This window comes from Lissotriton vulgaris, chromosome 1_1 (assembly GCF_964263255.1).
Source record: "Lissotriton vulgaris chromosome 1_1, aLisVul1.2, whole genome shotgun sequence".
NCBI lineage: Eukaryota > Metazoa > Chordata > Amphibia > Caudata > Salamandridae > Lissotriton > Lissotriton vulgaris.
The window spans coordinates 805,700,911-805,719,254 of NC_141685.1; the positions used below are offsets into that span (position 1 = coordinate 805,700,911).

Genomic DNA, 18,344 nt, shown 5'->3' on the forward strand with positions numbered 1-18,344 from the left:
ATTATGGGCTTACATCTCCATAGAGGTCATCTGTGTGGAGAGGTCCAGGAGAAGCAGCAAGGGTACCTTATCTAGCTTATGTCGAATAGGCAGAAGAGAATTGATAGGTATGAACCTGCTCGGGGACGTAGGTACTCCTACTTCAAATTGTAAGATCTTACTTAAATTTGGTCCTTCCCATGACTGTCTCCTAAGCTGCCAATACATTAGGTGCGTGGGACAATGAAGGTTTGACCAAGCCAGATGTCTGCTTCAGCGAGGAACTCTTGAATCCAACCCTCAAAGCAAACCTAGGCTTGGCTTCAATTTGCTGCCATCTATTTTACTACATACAGCAAGAACTAAATACAAAGCTTTAGTTTTTCATGCTAAAGAAGGAATCAAGTGACTATTCCAGAAGGTGAAATAGAATACCTGGGATCAATACTAGCTTCACCATGTTAGGTGACCCTAGGAAATTGCTTTCACACTGTGCCTCATTTTTTCTTCTAAGACCACAAAAAAAAAAAAAAGAATTTGAACTAGTAGACTAGGTTACATGTGCTAATAGAGAGTCTTGTCAATATGAACAACGATATTTTGATGAATAACCACGTCAACCCAGACTCAGAAATACAGTTAAGCAGGCTGAGTCGAAGGACCGAGATCACGGATTGACAGGTCACAGGTGGGGTGGCATGAAGCCAGCAAATGCACACAGGAAATCCCAAATAGGTGCAGCAACACCACAATGGGCCAGGGACATTTGTCTCTCGTTTAAGGTATTGCATGTTCAAGCAACACCTGTATAGTAACCTAGGCCACACGACAGCTATCATATTTTTACATTTGTCTACAATGTCTTTAACATGAAGCTATTCTTCACAGTGAAGAGGTGCAAGACACCTGCGCTTTTCCTTTACTTCTCTTACCATGTAACTAGCCCATTTAACATTTAATAACGTTAGTGCCCAAGCAGGTTAGCAGTGGCCCAGTGCTGATGTTCCCATGGGGCACTCATGCGCAGGTCACGCAAGGAGCAACAATAAGTTATCCCAAGTTAGACTCTTTAACCAACCACTACATAGAAGGGTACCCTCAAGGCTGTTTGCCAAGGAACCACTTGCTCATGAAGGGACAGACACCGAGAGTTGCTACGAGTGCTGTTCATGCAGGAAATCAAGCCTTTTGTAAAAGCAAAGGGTTGGAGGAAAGCAAAGAGCAAGAGGTAAGTGCCAGACAGGCTCATGTGTAGAAACGTACTGTTCACGATTGCTGCGGTGTGTAATCTGCAATGAACAAAAAGGCACCGTTTTTTTTGCCCCCATTTTAAAATCCTATCAGGGGGGGGGTGGCTTTACAATGCCACATCAGATAGAGCTAAAACAGACTTCCACGTGCAAGTCAAGTCTGACCGTCTCATCACGCAAGGCAAAGCAACCACTAAATTAAGCATGGAACAGATTCATCCACCCGCTGTACTACACAAAAAGTAACACAAGCCATTGCTGTGGAATTCCCTAAATAAGATGAAGGATTCACAGCTTCAGTGAGTTAAGATAACCAAAATTATATGAAAAATCCAAAACTTGGAGAGCGAGAGAATGGACGAGGAAAGCAGAGACAATGTTGCAGTCAAAGCTTGCTTTAAAACCGAAGCCAAATATCGGCTAATGAGTTGCCCTGCGAGGCATGGGTCAAATAAAGCCGCCTAGGAACGACAACCATAGGAAAGGCAACACTGCCTGCAAGTGCCCAACTGAGGGGAGGGGGGGGGGGGGGGGGGATGATGGGGTAGAGGAGAAAAAAAAAACTCACCTCTAACATATCATCCTTCCTTGGAAGCTGAAAAGAAAAGGACACGGTCTGCATTAGTTTTCCTGCACACATGACCCCAATGACAGCTTTGGCCACAAACGATCGATACATCAGATAGGAGCAAAAGACAAGAGCTCTTATTCACCACTGTTCATCTGCTGAACTATGTGATCATCATTGTATTGATCCGGCGCAGACCCATCGCGTGCTGCACTAACGCAGTACACACGAACATACATTTCAAATATAAACGGTCCTTGAATTGACAGCGTGGTGCGCTTCTCGCCCCCCTCCCGTCCTGGACGCCTTAGGCCCAACACGCAGCACATGACTCGATAGATTCATGAAGATTTAACGCAACTCTCCCCGTTGGTGACAAACATTTACTTATTTAAAGGGTGGATCACTAATTATAAAACTGGAATGCAATTGCATGCCTTTCAGCAACAAAAGAGGCTAAATCCACAACTTGGAAGAAAATTGACCCAAAGGAGATTTCTAAACACTTCCCACCCACACTTCCCAGCGTCATCCATGCAGGCCACTGGCATTTTAATCAGCTTATTCTTGGACACCTCAGACCTGGAGCAGTTACCGTCAAGTGTGGCCCTGCAAAAATGCAAGTGGTAATTTTAGTGAGCAAGTTATCCACGGGCACATGTCCACACCAGTCAGCCCTGTGCAATTTCAGCTACAAGTGTATCCCTCATCCTTTTTCAGAGAGATTCCCATTTGTTTAATAGTCATCATAAGCAGCACAGAGCCAGACTGGGCTGTAGATTACAAGACTCACAATTCAAACAGGGAGTGTGAAAATGCTCAAGTCAGAGCAGTAATGAGAAAAAGAAAAGATTGAATGGGTTACAAGGAGAACAGACATTGAAGCACCACACTTAAGCGACATTAGAATTGCACCAGTACTTTGTGTTGAAAAACTTAAAGGCAGTGCGCAATTGGCTCAAATGCAAACCAAACAAGCATTTGCAATGCAATCGGTCTCGCCTTTGGAACCTTATATGTATTTAGCAATGTACCACATTAGCCTGCGTGCTGAAACATCGGTTTCAGTAAAAAGGAGGGAAAGTAAGCACCAAACTGCGTGACACGCCAGGTATGGGAACACAATGAGAACTATTTGTTGGGCGAAAACGAGTAATTGTGGAGAAGTGTGGTTCAGGGGTTAGAGGCGGCAGACCCGGAAGCTGAGATCGGCCCTGGACCAGGGTTCAATTACCCGCCTCGGCGGGTCTTGGGCTAAAAAATTCCACGGACTCGATAATTCTCGCTCCGGTGCCTTCTCGACTCACGGGTTCACACTCTGCGACTCTGGGCAATAGCTTGCTAAATCTCCACAACGGCCCCTCGCGGCGGGATGCCTGGCTTTCACCTTGTGGATACCCTGCCGGGGTTATCTCACAGGGGAATACTAGGACGGGTTCCCTAAGCAAGCGATTCTGTTCAAACTTTACTTTGAACAGAATCGCTCCTGAGGCGGAAGCTAGGCTCTAGATCGGAACCCTAATTTGATTGTAATTTTGCACATTGCCTTTTGCACATCGCCTTATTGCTTGCAACAAACCCATTTTAAAACCGCCATATTTTAACGAAATTTGCACTGTGTATTTTATTTACCTGATACTTTTGGGGGTGCAAGTCAACTCGTGTCGAGTACACCGAGGGCCGAGCCAAGGCTTCACTCGGACTGACACAGCCTACCTGGAGGGCGACGAGTGTGGCCGCCATCTTTGGGGTAGGGTACGGTTGGCGCTCTAGCGGTCGGGCGAATTAAGGCCCGATCGCCATAAAATGAAGCCCTCCTCGCGTCCGCGCAGCGGGCGCGCGCCAGAGGCAAGCCCGTCTGGGCCAGACCAGGCCCAGGGCCTGTCACTATGCCCGTGGATCCCTCGGTATCCCCGGTTTATTCAAGTGACAAACTCATGGCGCTACGATACACCAGGAATCAGTGTGATCACCAGCTGGTGGGGACCGACCCGCTATTCAGTCGCTGACACCTCTGCCCTGATCCTCTTCCCGAAGCCACTAACGGCAATAAGACCAGTAATGTCCTGAGGATGGCGCTGCTAAACTGCAGATCCCTGCCTAAATATGCGGTAGAGATCAATTTGTTGATTGAAGAAAGTCGCTTGGATCTGCTCTTCCTCACCGAGACATGGTTATCCCCCCACTCAGAGTTCGATATCATCTCCGCCCTTCCCAGTGGCTTTCTTGTTCATAATCTGAACAGAGGCGAAGGGATAGGAGGAGGTCTCGCCATAATCTATAGAGATTCATTGACATGTAGACTTGAGAATGGCGGCATCTCAGACGCAGAGAGTGCCTGCTTCAGCATTCAGATAACCCCCCACCCACTCTCTCTGGAATCCTGATCTACCGCCCACCGGGCAGCATTAAGCACTTTGTTGACTCATTAGAAGTCACCCTGGCTGCGGCCGCTCGGGCATCCAACTTCTTGGTACTCGGAGACCTTAACCTTAATTTCAATGACCCTAATGACAAAGTAGCTGCTGATCTCACTTTAAATCTCAAATCGTTTGAACGTAATCTCCTTAACAAGGAAGCCACCCATAGCAAAGGACATTTGTTAGACCCCGTCTTCTCTAATAATACCCAGCTCCTAGCTACATCGCCTTTGCCCCTACCATGGTCCAACCACTTTGTAGTTCCCTTCTCTTAGGAACTGCGATCGGAAGAGATCGGTGCCCCCCCCACGTACTCTTCAAAGAGCCTGGCCGAAACTGTCGGTGGAAAAACTGAAACTTGCCCTTGAGCAATCAGCTCCAGAGTCAGAACCTGATGTCTTGCTTGCAGACCTGAACTTTCAGAACTGGCTCATTAACTCCCTGAATATAGTTCTGCCTCCAATAATGGTGACTAAGAAGAGTAGCACATTTAAATCCCCCTGGTATACCACCGCATTAAGAGATCTTAAAAAGCCCTGTAAAAAGGCGGAACGTATCTAGAGGAGAGACTGGGCCCATAGCAGCAAAATCTCCTACCAGGCGGCTTTGAGACTCTATAAAGCCGCACGGCAAACGACCAAGGCCTCCTTTTTTGAGGAGAAAATTAGACTTGCAGCCAATTCCTCTAGGGAAACGTTCAAAATAGTCACTCAGCTGACTAAAATCCCAGCGACGAACACTTCACAAGATGATTCTGTATCAAGATGTGACTTGCTAGCAAAGTTTTTTGATGAAAAAATACAGAAAATCCTAGACAGCCTTCCTCATACTGTCACATCCTTGGTCACCGATGCCCCCCTTCCTTCAACTACAGGCCCCCGACTCGAGACTTTTATGTGTATCACCAGGGAAGATTTCTGCTCGACACTCTCCAACATTAAAAGCGGCTCTCCCTCTGACACAGCTCCTATGCACATTCTCAAACAAATTGTGAGTACCATTGCCCCTCTCGCCACTGATCTATTGAATACCTCATTCCTTACTGGCATCGTCCCCCCTGAGTTGGAAACAGGCAAAAATTAAAACCCTCCTTAAAAAACCAGTACTAGACCCTGCCGGTCTGGCATATTTTCGCCCCATCTCGTTGCTACCTGGATTGGGCAAAATCGCCGAAAAGCTGGTGAATCGGCAGCTCTCTGGATTCCTGGACAGTAATGACCTACTGAGCAATTCCCAAACGGGATTTCGTCCTGGACAGGGCACGGACACAGCCCTTATAGTGGTGGCGGAAGAGGCTAGATGCATCTTGGATTCAGGGGGATCAGCGGCTCTGATCCTCCTGGATCAGAGCGCTGCATTCGACACCGTGGACCACACAACCCTCGTCCACCGTCTCACTAAACTAGGCATTGTAGGGTTTGCCCTTAGGTGGCTGGAATCTTTCCTGGATAATCGATCCTTTAGGATCTGGGAAAATGGTACCATGTCAAAGCCTACTCCTCTTCAATGTGGGGTTCCTCAGGGATCCTCCCTGAGCCCCACATTATTCAATGTTTACATGGCCCCGCTGGAAGATATAGTAGCCCCCTTCGGGATTAAATCTATCAGCTACGCCGACGACACGCAACTTGTCTCTGACTCAACAAGGGGGATATTCAGACAACCTCTCGAGATGCCTCACTGCAATCTTCTCCTGGATGACCGACTCCAAGCTGAAACTGAACGGAGCCAAAACGGAGATCATGCTTCTAGGTCACCATTTTACATCTCTGCCTTCTGAGTACTGGCCGCCCTGTATGGGTGATCTGCCCCCAGCAAGGGAGAAAATCAAAAGCCTCGGGGTCTGGTTTGAACCCCAATTAACATTCAGGACCCATGCTCAGAAAGTCGCAGGCAGCTGCTTCGGTCTGTTGCGTACAGTACGGAAAGTGCTCCCCCTCCTGCCTTTCCAATCAAGGAAGCTTCTAATTCAAGGTCTAATACTATCCAGACTGGATTATGGCAATGCTCTCCTTTTGGCTGCACCTAAAGCCACAATTAACACCTTGCAGCGGGTACAGAACGCCACAGCCAGACTGCTCATGGGGGCACCTAGAAGGGCCTCAGCCAAACCACTATTGAGATCCCTGCATTGGCTCCCCATCCAGGAACGAATTGCATTTAAATCACTGTGCATCACTCACAAAACACTGCAAGGTAAAGGCCCTCCTGCCTTAAGAAAGCTGATCTGTCCCTATAAATCATCGCGGACCCTTCGGTCTGACGGGGAAAACCTGGTCTCCATCCCTAGAGTGAGAAAAGCCCGTACAGGAGGACGCCGGTTCTCCTTGAACGCAGCAAGACACTGGAACGCTCTCCCTAGGGAAATTCGGATGGAACCCTCCTATCTCAAATTCAGAAAATCCCTTAAAACCTTCCTTTTTCCTAAGGCTGAATAACCTTTTGTTCTCTTCTTCCTTCTCTCAGGGTCTTCTGTTTTTCAGTTAAGTTAGCGCTGGGACGCTTAAGGGCAGCCATGTGCTTTATAAATATAATTTCATTTCAATTTCAATTTCATTTCATTCATACCGACCTCGGTCAGTGATTTGCGCTATATAAATACATGTACATTTACATTTATTGCCGTCCGGCAGGAAATGGTATAGTCCAAAGCTCTGTTTTTAATATAAAATCAGGGCTTTCAGTGGTCATTTCACTGAAAATGCAAGATTTGAAAAATATATTATTGTCTACGGGTGCTCGTGGAAGAAAATTTCCATGGACTGGAATCTAGAAAATTCTAAAGTGATTCTGGTATTTTACAGACCTCTGCTGATCATTTTCTATCAAGACAGTCAAAGTGAGGCAGTTGAACAGAAAAAAAAAACCAAGACCCTCACTAAGCCGTACGGTCTTTGAATCGTCTTTCTCTTGCAGTCACTGCTATCCAATCCAAATAACTGACAGATTGGCTTCTGCAAGGTAGTAGAGGAGGACAACATCCTGACAGTTTTTCAATAGGTTTATAGAAAGTGGTTGAAGTCTATGAAGATTAGACCTGCGAGGCTGCGTGCAGTGAGAGTGGGAACAAACGTTTAGTTAAGACCCAAATATACGGCAATTCTTAGTTTCCACTTACTTGCATGTAAAGTGCAGCACAGGTTCATAGGTCCATGCCGGATGGGCTGCTCTTGTCCAGGTTTTAACCTTCGAATTCTGGGAATAAGCATGCAAGTCACAAAATTCAAAGGGGGAAAAACCTGGACTAGAGCAGCACATCAGATGCACCTGGAAACTTGGCATGGTTCATGGACCGGTTGCTTTTGGCTGGTTTTAATACCTAGCCCACACCTACTAGCTAGAATGATAATGGAAATATATTGGACTATTCACTGCCACCTATTCAACTCTCTGCACTAACAATTGACAGAGGACTGCTCAACAGCTAGACATATTAGCTTATTGCAAAATGCTGCAATTCAAGGCACTCTAGTAACCTCCATGTATGATATGCCCATTAACAGGTTCACTGAATTACGCAGTGTGGGTCACTAAATGCAACAACCTTGGTTAAGGTTGTTCCACTGCACAACAAATTGTAGTGCTGAGGGTTTAGTTACTTTTGATCCCATTGAGCTAGAAACAAGGTTGTAAAATCTTCAGATTGTACATCAAAACGATAGTAGCAAAAATATATATTATCCCTACTTAGGAGGCATGTGCTGCCTGTGGGCTTTTAAGTGTGGGAGGAACTCACTGCTTCACCATATTGGTTTGTTCTCAAAGGACGCGCACACACCATTTCATATATAAAAGACCCTGTTTTTAATGTGACAATTACAGGTAGATCAAGGTCCCGTAACAAAAAAGGGGGGATCCTTAATGCTTGCTCTTTCGACCCCCAGTTAAGTAAAAGGAGCTCCGATTAATCAGTTCTCGTCTATTTCATGAGGTGCTCAGTGATAGTAACTTAAACACCATAAATCCAGTTTTGAAAGTGAATACTACCAACAAAACATTCGTCTCATCTGCTGAAGGGTCTGAACAGGCAAGATTCAGAAATCCAATTATCTGGTCTTCGAGAGTGGACGTTCACCTAAAAAAATAAAAAAATAAAATTTTAAAAAAAATGCACCTAGTCTTCCATTTTCCAGGCACAAACGTGTTACCTTTTGCCACATTACACCCCTTAAAAGATCAGGTGGATAGCGAAACCTTGAAGTAAAGGTCCAGAGAGGCCGGTGTGGAGTTGACTGGTGGATATATACACCAAGCCACCGGAATGGAACGGTAGAAGTATAATCAGCAATACTCATATGGCAGAATCAGTTTCATCACTGGTTGCTTGTGAACTATCCATAACTGCTACAATATTCAGAGGGAGAGGGAGGGGGGTTTACCACCCGAGGCTTTGCGTAATGAGGTGTTGAATAGATCAATCCTCAGAGCAGCCACAAAATGGGCAGAGGAAGACCGCAGGTGCCTTGTAGTTCGATATGCCATACCATTTTGCCAAATACTACCAACAAGCCATGACATTAGTAATGTCCTACCCGATACATAGAAGGCAGAAAAAGCAAAGTATCAAGTCACTCTACTAGCTATAAACAGCGCCATAGGAATTATGCGGCAGAAGGGCAAATCATGCGGCACAACACTGTCTGGGCATTGGGGAGACTTCATTAGTAACGAAATATAGAAATAAGCAACAGAAAGGTGACCAGTAAACATATGCAAAATATTTTACACTGTGCAGCACCATGCTGCTGCCTTTAGTAACTTTTGAACTTCGAAACAATTCGTTAAAATAAGCAGATTATGCAGCAGAAGAACCACGTGGCAAATCTAGAATTATATGAAAAATGAGGCGCCTGCACAATTGCATACATCCAGTGGCCCTGGATTCAAGAAACAGCTTGAACAGTTAAAATTATTAACAAGCCAACCCATGAAAATGACCGGCCCATGTTGGCACCTGGCTTTACATACACAAGTAAATGATGCAAAAAACATCCTAGTGCACAATTACTAACCTGGCTCATCTGTTCTCCAGTCGCAAACAATGCGGTCTGAAAGGAAACAGGACAGCAGAAACTGGTCAAAGGCGGATAGCATGGAGATGTTAAAGACTGATGTGTACTACTAACGATTGTTGATTCAGTTAATGTTATTATAGCAGGAGCACCCAATGGAAAGCATGCTTCAGAATTACACCAATGGATAGCTTGGAGACTGGCAGGATACTCGGTTTAGTGACACCAAGTTTAGTTAAGGTGTGAGGTGAACAAGTGTCAAACCTGGGCTATTAGGAGCAGTACTTTTCAGTCAAGGATGCATCAGCTAGGAGCGAAAGACTGTTCTTCATAGAGAATCAGCTGAACTATGTGCTCATCATGCACACCCTGGGCTGAGTGCTGCAGGGAGAACGTCTGAGCTGAAATACTTCTGAACTCACCTTTTCCTGCAGAGTTCACTTATGCGCAGGGATTCGCCTGAAGGCAGATGGACTCTACAGTCAAGGGGAAACAAAAGCTATTAGGTAAAAGCATTTTACGGCCAAAGCCCCTGCAAGATGTCAGCGTGCCCTCAGTTTCAAGTGTGGTTAGCTCTCATCATACTCTTGGTCAAGAGTAGCAAATACACAGTCATCACGGGAGCAGGCTCAAGCCGGCCATCCACCTTAACGTCTTTACAAACTAATATTTAGTTGAATCATGAGGTCCATCCCCAACCACCCTCACCCTAGAGGCTGGCTAAGCCACTGACACCACAACATTAAATTACCATGATGCCCTATGTCGAGTTATTATAGAATAGTCAATATTTACCGTTTTAGGCACATTCTGAATCTCGAATCTAAAAAACAAAAAGTGACATGTCAAGCAGAGTTCAGGATACAAGTATGGTCTACTGCTCCAGAACCAGTCCTAAAGCCTCAGTATTTGAGTTTTCAGAAATCCTTTCTGTCCACTACTCTTATAATATTGACATCAAGGGCTTTGGATTAGAGGAGCAAAAGACAAGGTCAAAAAACAAAAAGCAAGTAGAGTTCAAAGCAAAGCTCGAGCCAAATGCCCTGCTCGGCCTATGCCTGGGCACTAGCAACCCCAAACAGAACCTAACCACATCCCAGGAATAGTTCCCTGATGTAGTCTTTACAAGACAAAAGCCACAGAAATCATAAGACTGTTCTTTCTCAAGGCAGAAAAGCACAGACCACTGCCGGTCTTCCCTTACATTTAATTCTGAAACCCGTACAACTCGTGCACGCAGATTCACTTAAAGGGCATTTAACACAGAATAAAGATCGGGATTCACTTTCAAACATTGTTTATATGGTGAATCTATAATCTTTTTCGAACTAGGTTATAGACAGAACATGACAACCCATGAGTTGGATAACTCCCGGCACATGAAACGGTTACTCAATGCAGTACAATCTCATGTATGGGATATACATGAAGGCAAGTACCATTTTCCTGTTAGCAATTTCCACGTGGGAGTCCTTTGATGGCTAGACTCCCTGCTTCTGCTCGGAGCCATGCCACATCCTGCTCTTGGCTCACCCACATCACCACTAATCAGCCAACTACTTCCGTTCAGTCCAATAAATGTAGTTATTGGTTCAAACGCGCTCAGCTGAGACCGTGCTAATCTACCTAGTCAGTAAGGTATAGCACTTTTGTTGGCATGTTGGCATGTAGTCCCTGCTACATGCCATGTCATGAGAGCAACCCCACCCAATCCACAACTTGACTTCATGTCAGGGTTACATGGGACAGCATTTATATGTCTCGAATGCAACATAGGCCCCTACATGCAGTAGCTGTAGGGCTGAAGTCTAACAGCACAAGATCCCACACTCTTGAAATCGTTCAAGTTATGTTGTAATGTGGCTCTTACCCACATGGCAAGACCTACTGAATAAAAACAAATACCTGGAAATTTCAAGCGAGATGAACTCCAAGAACTCTTAAATCCGGTGGAGCAGAGACTGGGGGGACAGAAAGTTGTACATTAAAATGTATGTACATCGACAGTGGGGGTTGAAGAAAGCACGTTAAACATAAGACTACCCACACACCAGCGTGCAACCTGCTCAGAGACGTTGGTAATCTTCACACTTATCAGATGTCCCTACCAAAATATTTTTCATCATCTGCAGACTTTGCTGTGGACCTACACAGTTTACACTTCCAGAAACGTTATTGCTCCCACCCAGAACGCTTCACAGACCAAAGCATCACATGCCATGTTAAGAGTCAACTTTGGTACCAATGTCAAACCCACGATAATTCACTGGTGTTCTATGGTATGAAAAGACAGCAATTTACCTCAAAGGCCAAAGTATGGCAGCGAAGTCAGGCAGAACCCCTACAAGAAACAGGCAAGTACATTAGCAACTGCAATAATACGACCAGTTTAATATCAATGCCACAACATGTAACCTCAGATAACAATGGAACGGTATGGGGTAGAATCAGCAAAAGTCATATGGCAGAATCGATTTCATCATGGGTTACACGTCAGTTTAAGAGGAGAGCCCATTACAAAGCAAGCACATGCGTCAAGAGAATTGCCTTTATACCTGCAGTAGAAGTCAATTGAAGTCGCCACTTGTTGCTCCATCTGAAGTAGGTTGGTCTAAAAAAAAAAAAAAAAAAAAAAAAAAAAAAAAAACACACCCAGGTAAGTCGCATGCTGTAAAACTATAAAGCTAAAACAAGCATTGACAAAGCTACCATGTCTGGATTGAATGCGCCTATTCATGCTGGCAAAAAGGCAGCTAGCATGCACATTTCCAGACCCATTAGAAGTGCCAATGCTAGGTGAACATAGCAAAATAGGAGCCTACTAAATACTGGTAGGTCACACCCACCACATGTTTCTGTCAAATCGGTCATACCAGTTAGGTCACTCGTATGACAGACTTCACCAAGCTAGAATAAACATAGAACTTTAACACTCAAGGCGAGATCCAAAAGCAATCACCTGATCACTGTGGCCCATTCGCACCATGTGTGCAAGATCAATTACTTGAACTAGCAAGATGGGTGTAGTTTATTCTTCACAATTTCCTACAACATTGTACCTCTATTAATAGGCACCATCTATCCCAGCTTGACAAAGTTAGGTGATTATACCTTTATTTCACCTTAGCCCTTTTTTCTTATGAGTGCCAACCATGTGTTATCCAATCAAATTCTCTGAATTAGTAGACTACATCGTTACATGTATAACAAACTAGGTCACATGACAACTTACCTATTTTCACATGTTGGTCTATGATGTATGTAACATTAAGCTACTCCTCAACGCTAAGTGGTGCCGGACACCTTATGTGCGTCTCTTACTTCCGTTACCATGCAACAAGCCTGTTTAACATATTTCTGTTTGGTTAGTGCTCAATCAGGTTGCCAGAAGCACAGTGATTATTCACACGAAGGGGCCGGCGTGTAAAGGTAATGAGCGTAAGCCAAACAATGGGTCTACCAGAGGTAGACCCTTGTTTGTTAGGGCACCCTTTGTACAATTGCTCACGAGGGGACAGACGCCCAGCGACGCTACGCGTGCTATGATTGCAAAAATTAAAGCTTCTCGGAATAGCAAAGAGTCACAGGAATGAAAAAGCAAGTTGCAAGTGTCAGGCAGGCTGATGTGGACGACTGGTCATAGGCAATTCAATGACTTATACCATTGTACATACGGTTCATGCAAGAGCACCTCTAGGTGTATCAGTCTGCATTTTATCAACATGGGTGTTCAGGTCAGACATTTAATCAGCATCACTTAAACCAAGAAGTGCTCTTTGATCAGAATTTTAAGGAGTAGAAACTCAACGTTCATGGCTGTTGTGTCAAATATGCAAACAGGCATTGGCGTCTCCAACCAGTCAACCGCGAGCTACTAGCAGCTCCCAGACACCTTAAGAGTAGCTCACAGCTTGGAGTTCATTTTTTAAATAAAGTCAGGGTCACATTTTTTTCATAAAAAAAAAAAAAAGAGGGGGTGGGGCTGGCTCTACTTCACATCGGGCTGCATATAGCCTACCATTATAATGATCAGTGCTGATTTAGATTTATGGGACATTCAGCTATAAATAAGTCTTTACCAGCCACTAGGCGCAAGATGCCAGTTTGTAAATACGACACTTTGAAAAGGGTAGAAATTAAAATGAGTTAAGTTAATCATTTAGTTAACTCTTCATTTAAAAAGGGTTTTGTTGACATGCTACACTATCGAGTTGAGAATGACTTATTCAAGAGGTAAGTACCTCAGGGATTCCGTTTGGAATCTGACCCACATGGGTCATAAATCCTAGTAGAGCACAGCTTATCAGGCTCCGCTAGTTGCAGTCCCATAATGTCAATTAAACAAACTTCGAATAAGGGGGGGGGGCGCAATACTTCTTTCATTACAGTTCTTGGTTAAAAATTACTCAAGGCTGAGAGCTACTCTGTGGCGAACTACCAGTAGCTGACAAACCTTCAAACTGGCTGGATGGAGACACCTGGTCGAGAACACAGCTGCACACAAGTGCTCTAAACTAGAGGGAAAAAAAAGGAAACTTACCTTCGATCACTCTTCTTTCCATTGAGGCTGAAATAAAAGGACAGTCTGCATTAGTTTTCCTGCACACATTACACACCAACTGCTGCTTTGGCCACAGGCCATCGATACATCAGATAAGAGCGAAAGACAAGAGCTCTTATTCACCACTGTTCATCTGCTGAACTATGTGATCATCATTGTATCGATCCGGGCGCAGACCCATCGCGTGCTGCACTAATGCAGTACACACTAACAGTACTACATGCAGGGTACCCTCTAAAACACAAAGGAATCCTGCCCGAGAAGTCGTTTAACTAGGGCAGAGGTTAGCACGCAGCATATGCGCCTCGAGCGATTTATGAAGTTTCATGCAAAGCTCCCTCTGGTGATAAACGTGTACTTCTGATAGTGTGACGTGCCTAAAAACGATTAAGTAAAATTACATGCCTTTCAACAAAATAACCATATCAATCTAGTGAGGAAAACAAACTTGCCCGAGAATTTAAACACCTTCAACCAACACTTACCAGCTTCATCCGTGCACGTCCCGTTTCTCCAGCGCCACATCCATTGGCAGCCCACTTAATGTAATTAGTTTATTGTCGGTCACCTCAGACCCAGTGCAATTTCCAGCAAATGTGGCCCTGCAATTATGAAAGCGGTATTTTATTGAGCACGTTATCCACGGGCACATTTCCACGCCAGTCAGCCCTGTGCACTTTCAGCTACAAGTGTATCCCTCATCCTTTTTCAGAGAGATTCCCATTTGTTTAATAGTCATCATAAGCAGCACAGAGCCAGACTGGGCTGTAGATTACAAGACTCGAAGTTTAAACAAACTGGGAGGTGTAAAAATGCGTTTCAAATCAGAGCAGTAACGAGAAAAACAAAACAATAAAGTGTTACAAGGAGAACAGACATTGAAGCACCAGATTTAAGCCACAGAAGAGTTGCACCACTACTTTTTTTTTTATAAAGCTCAACTTCACAAGGCAGTGCGCGATTGGCTAAAATGCAAGCAGAAACCCCATCTTTGCAGGGATCACTTGATCACCGTGCAACTAAATCTTTGAAATATAATTCAAATAAATATATCCGGAAAAACCTTCGAATATAAAAATGGTGTACAGCAGATACCCAGTGTATAAACCACAGTGAACGATCTACAAAAGCAGCAGCAATCCATCCTTTAGAAATGGGCACATCACAAAGCACTTTTAAAATACAAAGGGGCAGATTTACAAGTCCCCAGCGCCACTTTTGCGTTACTTTTAACATGGGAAAAGTGACGCAAAAGTGGCTTACAAATCTGCCCCAAAGTTCTTCCTTATATACACACCCTCGGTGACCCACTGCACCGGTTATGCCACAACGTCAGGCTGGGATACCCGAAAAACACAACCAGCAGTAGAGTCGCTGCTGCCCCAGCGGGTCGGTATGGAGCACATCTGAGCGATAGTAGACTGGTCTAAGCTTCGCGGAGCAAGTAGGCGGAAGAGTGCAGAAGGCGGGAGACTCCTATAGGCCGAGGGTGTGATGTAATTGCGCACTGCGTCCTCTGTCATTGGTCGAAACTCAAATGTCGTGCTCCAATCATCTTTGTTCTTGCAATCACTACCATTCGATCCAAATAATTGGCAGATGGGTTTTACGCGAGGTAGTCGAGGACGGCAGCACCCTGACGGTTTTTAGGGGTCCCTATTACCAGGGCCGTTTTTAGGTGTTTTGCTGCCCTAGGCGAGAATTGAAAAATGCCGCCCACTCCCTTTTACTACCATCACTCTCTCCCCCCCCGTACCTGGGCAGAATAATTAATGCGTTAGATATAAAAGAACTTGTATTCAACAATAAAACACATCAAACATTAAATAATTAAATAAGCACTGTTCACGATATTTTATTTCATTTTTAAATTTCGCTCTTCTAACTTCAATCATGTTTTCTAAGGCCATTGCACTCTGTGCCACACCACTGCACTTTGTGTCAGTGCCACTCTAGTTTACTCTGCACCACTCTACACCACCCTACTCTACACCACTGTACTATTTGACACTCCACTGAACTCTACGCCACGCCACTCCCCTCACTATATTCTGCTCCGCTCCACGCCACTCTAGTCTACCACATTCCATTCAACTTTACTCTATGCCACGCCAATTTACACCACTCTACTCCACGTCATTCCACTCTACTCAACTCCAGGCCACACCACTCTATGCCCCACCTCTCCATTCCACGCTGCTGCACAACATGGCTAAAAGACACTGGCAAAGCCAATAGCTCTCGCGCAGGTGAAATCTATTGGCTTTGAAAATGCTTGTTTAGTTGAGAGGGCAAATATAAAAGGATTCCCCGCCTCCCATTTATTTAGGCTAGAAGTCATTTACATAATGCATATTGTTCCATTAGTGTGGACTCAAGCACAAAGTAACACTTGCCAAAATACAAATCGTTTGCTATGCGTTAAAAACGACAAAATAAGAGAACCTTGATAGTTCTAGCCTTCTAACAACCCACCAGCTAAGGATAGTCCAGTGGGTTCAACACCTGCTGCTATAGCGCTTGAGTAACTAGAATGTACTAGCAATGGATCATTTAGGGCCTATTCAGATTATAAACCGTTCTGGGCAGCTAACTTATGTAACACGTAGCTGTGATAGTTAAAATAAAAACCTATGAGCCAGTGCACTTCTAAGCGGCAGATCCTTGGTTGTAGGCGCTTTAAAATGACATAATCATTGCTATGCCTCACTGCACGTGATGCACGTGTGGGCTCACATGTATTACCGAATATGCAATTTTTTAAGTACTTCAAACAGAGGTGCTGATTTTCTTTGTGTGTAAAAGGAAACAAGCCTTTTCACCGCCCTTAAAATTCTGTGCAGCGCAGCCCCTTTCCCTGCCCACTCCCCTCCACCAACACAGCAGGGCCGGGGTCACAGAAAGCAGAATTACCCGTCGCTTTGATGAGAGCGCTATATTTTTCATTACAATCTTTTTCCCGGGGATTGTGTTTAATAATTTGTGCTTTACAGAAGTCTCCATCTGGGAGGTAGTACGGCGCATGGCACGATGAGGGGTCTCCAGGGGCCTGGTGACAGAGGGCCCTAGGCACGAGCGCGCGCACAGAGGCATCTTCAGGGCACAGTTAGTGGGTTGTGGCACATGGATGGCATGGAAGTCGGGGACACAAGGTCAAGGGCCTGTGAGCAGAGGGCCTGAGCTAACTAAGCACGGGTGCACGCACAGGTGCAGATTCAGGGCAAAGAAAGGAAACACTTATTAAGTAAATTTTCCCCCTTTTGCCGCCCTAGCCATTTTGCCGCCCTAGGCGACCGCCTAGTGTTGCCTAATGGTAGAAACGGCCCTGCCTATTACATCCCGAAGGGATGATAGGCGAGATTTATAGTGAGCAGACTTAAAAAGTCTACCCACTGGGGATCACATACAGTTCATGTGAGTAGGGTGACCAACCGTCCGTAAATTTCAGGGACCGTCCCTTATTTTAGTATGATGTCCACAAGGCGTCTGTAATTTAGGGTCCCCAAATTACGGACGCCTTACAGACATCATACTAAAATCGAATTGGGACATTTCATTTAAGTATGCTGTTTCGCTGTGAGAGGCCCCATGAGTTTAAGAGATTTCACTCAGGCCTCTCGCACTTCTCTGCCTGCAGCGGCCCCACCCAGACCTCGCTCAGACTGGGGAGTGGCCCATTGTCATTCTGAGACAGCAAGTGATTAGCACTTACAGAATGACAATTGGCCCAATTGTAGTGACAGCATGTGGTGTGCCTTCTCCTGCATGGGACTAGGGCAAATAATTCTGCTTTTGTCCTGGCGCCATGCTGCAGAAAATAAAAATAAAATAACTAACATCATTTTCACTGTACATTTAAAAAGTCCGATTTCAACATACAAATAAAAAATACTATTTAATATTTGTTGTTACATTAGCCCAAATCTTGATTGCAGAAAGGGCCTGATGTAACTTTGCCAAGCTGCACGCATACTGAGAAACTGCGAAGTGCACGATTGTCTCAACCTTATATAAACTTATTTTGACTTGTATTTATTTTGGTTGTCTATTTACTTACTTATATAATATTGTACAACCTCCTTTGATATGTCTGTAAAACATATGTTTGTCCCACATTTTTGTCCTGAATTTTGACCTTCTGTCCTGAATTCTTGTCCTGAATTTTGACCCTTTGTCCTGAATTTTTGCACTGAGAGTCCTGAATTTACACCTATACCAGTTGGTCACTCTACATGTGAGCCAGGCGCGTGCATATCATCGCCAGCCACATCACACATCACACACCACCATTTGTCTGTGCCTCGGCATCTGACTTCAAAGGCTGCCGCTCCCCCGCCCCCAGCCTCAGACTTGTTTTTTATGCTGCCTGGGTCTTTGACGCATATGCTGAGCTTATTATCCATGACCCACGTGACCTTCAGGAACTGCCTCATTCCTCGGTCTATTATGTCTTCATTCTGGTTCATATGCCGATATCAGCGTTTGCCTCAGGTGGATGTTGCACACCCACTAGAGTCATTCCGGTCAGGCAGTCACTGCAGTGAACTCTTTGTG

The 18,344-nt window shown here is 44.9% G+C and overlaps 1 protein-coding gene, 8 non-coding genes and 1 pseudogene across 9 annotated transcripts in view; all 10 read right to left on the reverse strand.

Annotated features, from left to right (window-relative positions):
* Positions 1 to 18,344, reverse strand: part of LOC147747875 (uncharacterized) — a 190,135-nt gene that overhangs the window by 33,689 nt on the left and 138,102 nt on the right. Inside the window, exons 3-9 of the mRNA XM_086956672.1 lie at positions 11,785 to 11,840; positions 11,531 to 11,570; positions 11,135 to 11,190; positions 10,025 to 10,052; positions 9,652 to 9,705; positions 9,230 to 9,265; positions 1,798 to 1,824 (exon numbers count right to left, since the gene is read on the reverse strand). Coding sequence (XP_086812798.1) covers positions 9,235 to 9,265; positions 9,652 to 9,705; positions 10,025 to 10,052; positions 11,135 to 11,190; positions 11,531 to 11,570; positions 11,785 to 11,840 — 265 coding nt within the window. The 3' untranslated portion in view covers positions 1,798 to 1,824; positions 9,230 to 9,234. The remainder of the gene's footprint in view (positions 1 to 1,797; positions 1,825 to 9,229; positions 9,266 to 9,651; positions 9,706 to 10,024; positions 10,053 to 11,134; positions 11,191 to 11,530; positions 11,571 to 11,784; positions 11,841 to 18,344) is intronic.
* Positions 1,900 to 1,983, reverse strand: LOC147747879 (small nucleolar RNA snR60/Z15/Z230/Z193/J17). The gene has a single exon (XR_015300176.1). It is a non-coding gene; the product is annotated as a small nucleolar RNA snR60/Z15/Z230/Z193/J17 (small nucleolar RNA).
* Positions 2,478 to 2,555, reverse strand: LOC147747880 (small nucleolar RNA SNORD79). The gene has a single exon (XR_015300384.1). It is a non-coding gene; the product is annotated as a small nucleolar RNA SNORD79 (small nucleolar RNA).
* Positions 9,525 to 9,600, reverse strand: LOC147747881 (small nucleolar RNA snR60/Z15/Z230/Z193/J17; annotated as a pseudogene).
* On the reverse strand, positions 10,128 to 10,195 carry LOC147747882 (small nucleolar RNA SNORD75). The gene has a single exon (XR_015300313.1). It is a non-coding gene; the product is annotated as a small nucleolar RNA SNORD75 (small nucleolar RNA).
* On the reverse strand, positions 11,287 to 11,368 carry LOC147747883 (small nucleolar RNA SNORD74). Its single transcript, XR_015300172.1, has one exon. It is a non-coding gene; the product is annotated as a small nucleolar RNA SNORD74 (small nucleolar RNA).
* On the reverse strand, positions 11,642 to 11,717 carry LOC147747884 (small nucleolar RNA SNORD47). The gene has a single exon (XR_015300360.1). It is a non-coding gene; the product is annotated as a small nucleolar RNA SNORD47 (small nucleolar RNA).
* On the reverse strand, positions 12,928 to 12,991 carry LOC147747885 (small nucleolar RNA SNORD78). The gene has a single exon (XR_015300326.1). It is a non-coding gene; the product is annotated as a small nucleolar RNA SNORD78 (small nucleolar RNA).
* On the reverse strand, positions 13,871 to 13,954 carry LOC147747886 (small nucleolar RNA snR60/Z15/Z230/Z193/J17). Its single transcript, XR_015300175.1, has one exon. It is a non-coding gene; the product is annotated as a small nucleolar RNA snR60/Z15/Z230/Z193/J17 (small nucleolar RNA).
* On the reverse strand, positions 14,465 to 14,540 carry LOC147747887 (small nucleolar RNA SNORD79). Its single transcript, XR_015300408.1, has one exon. It is a non-coding gene; the product is annotated as a small nucleolar RNA SNORD79 (small nucleolar RNA).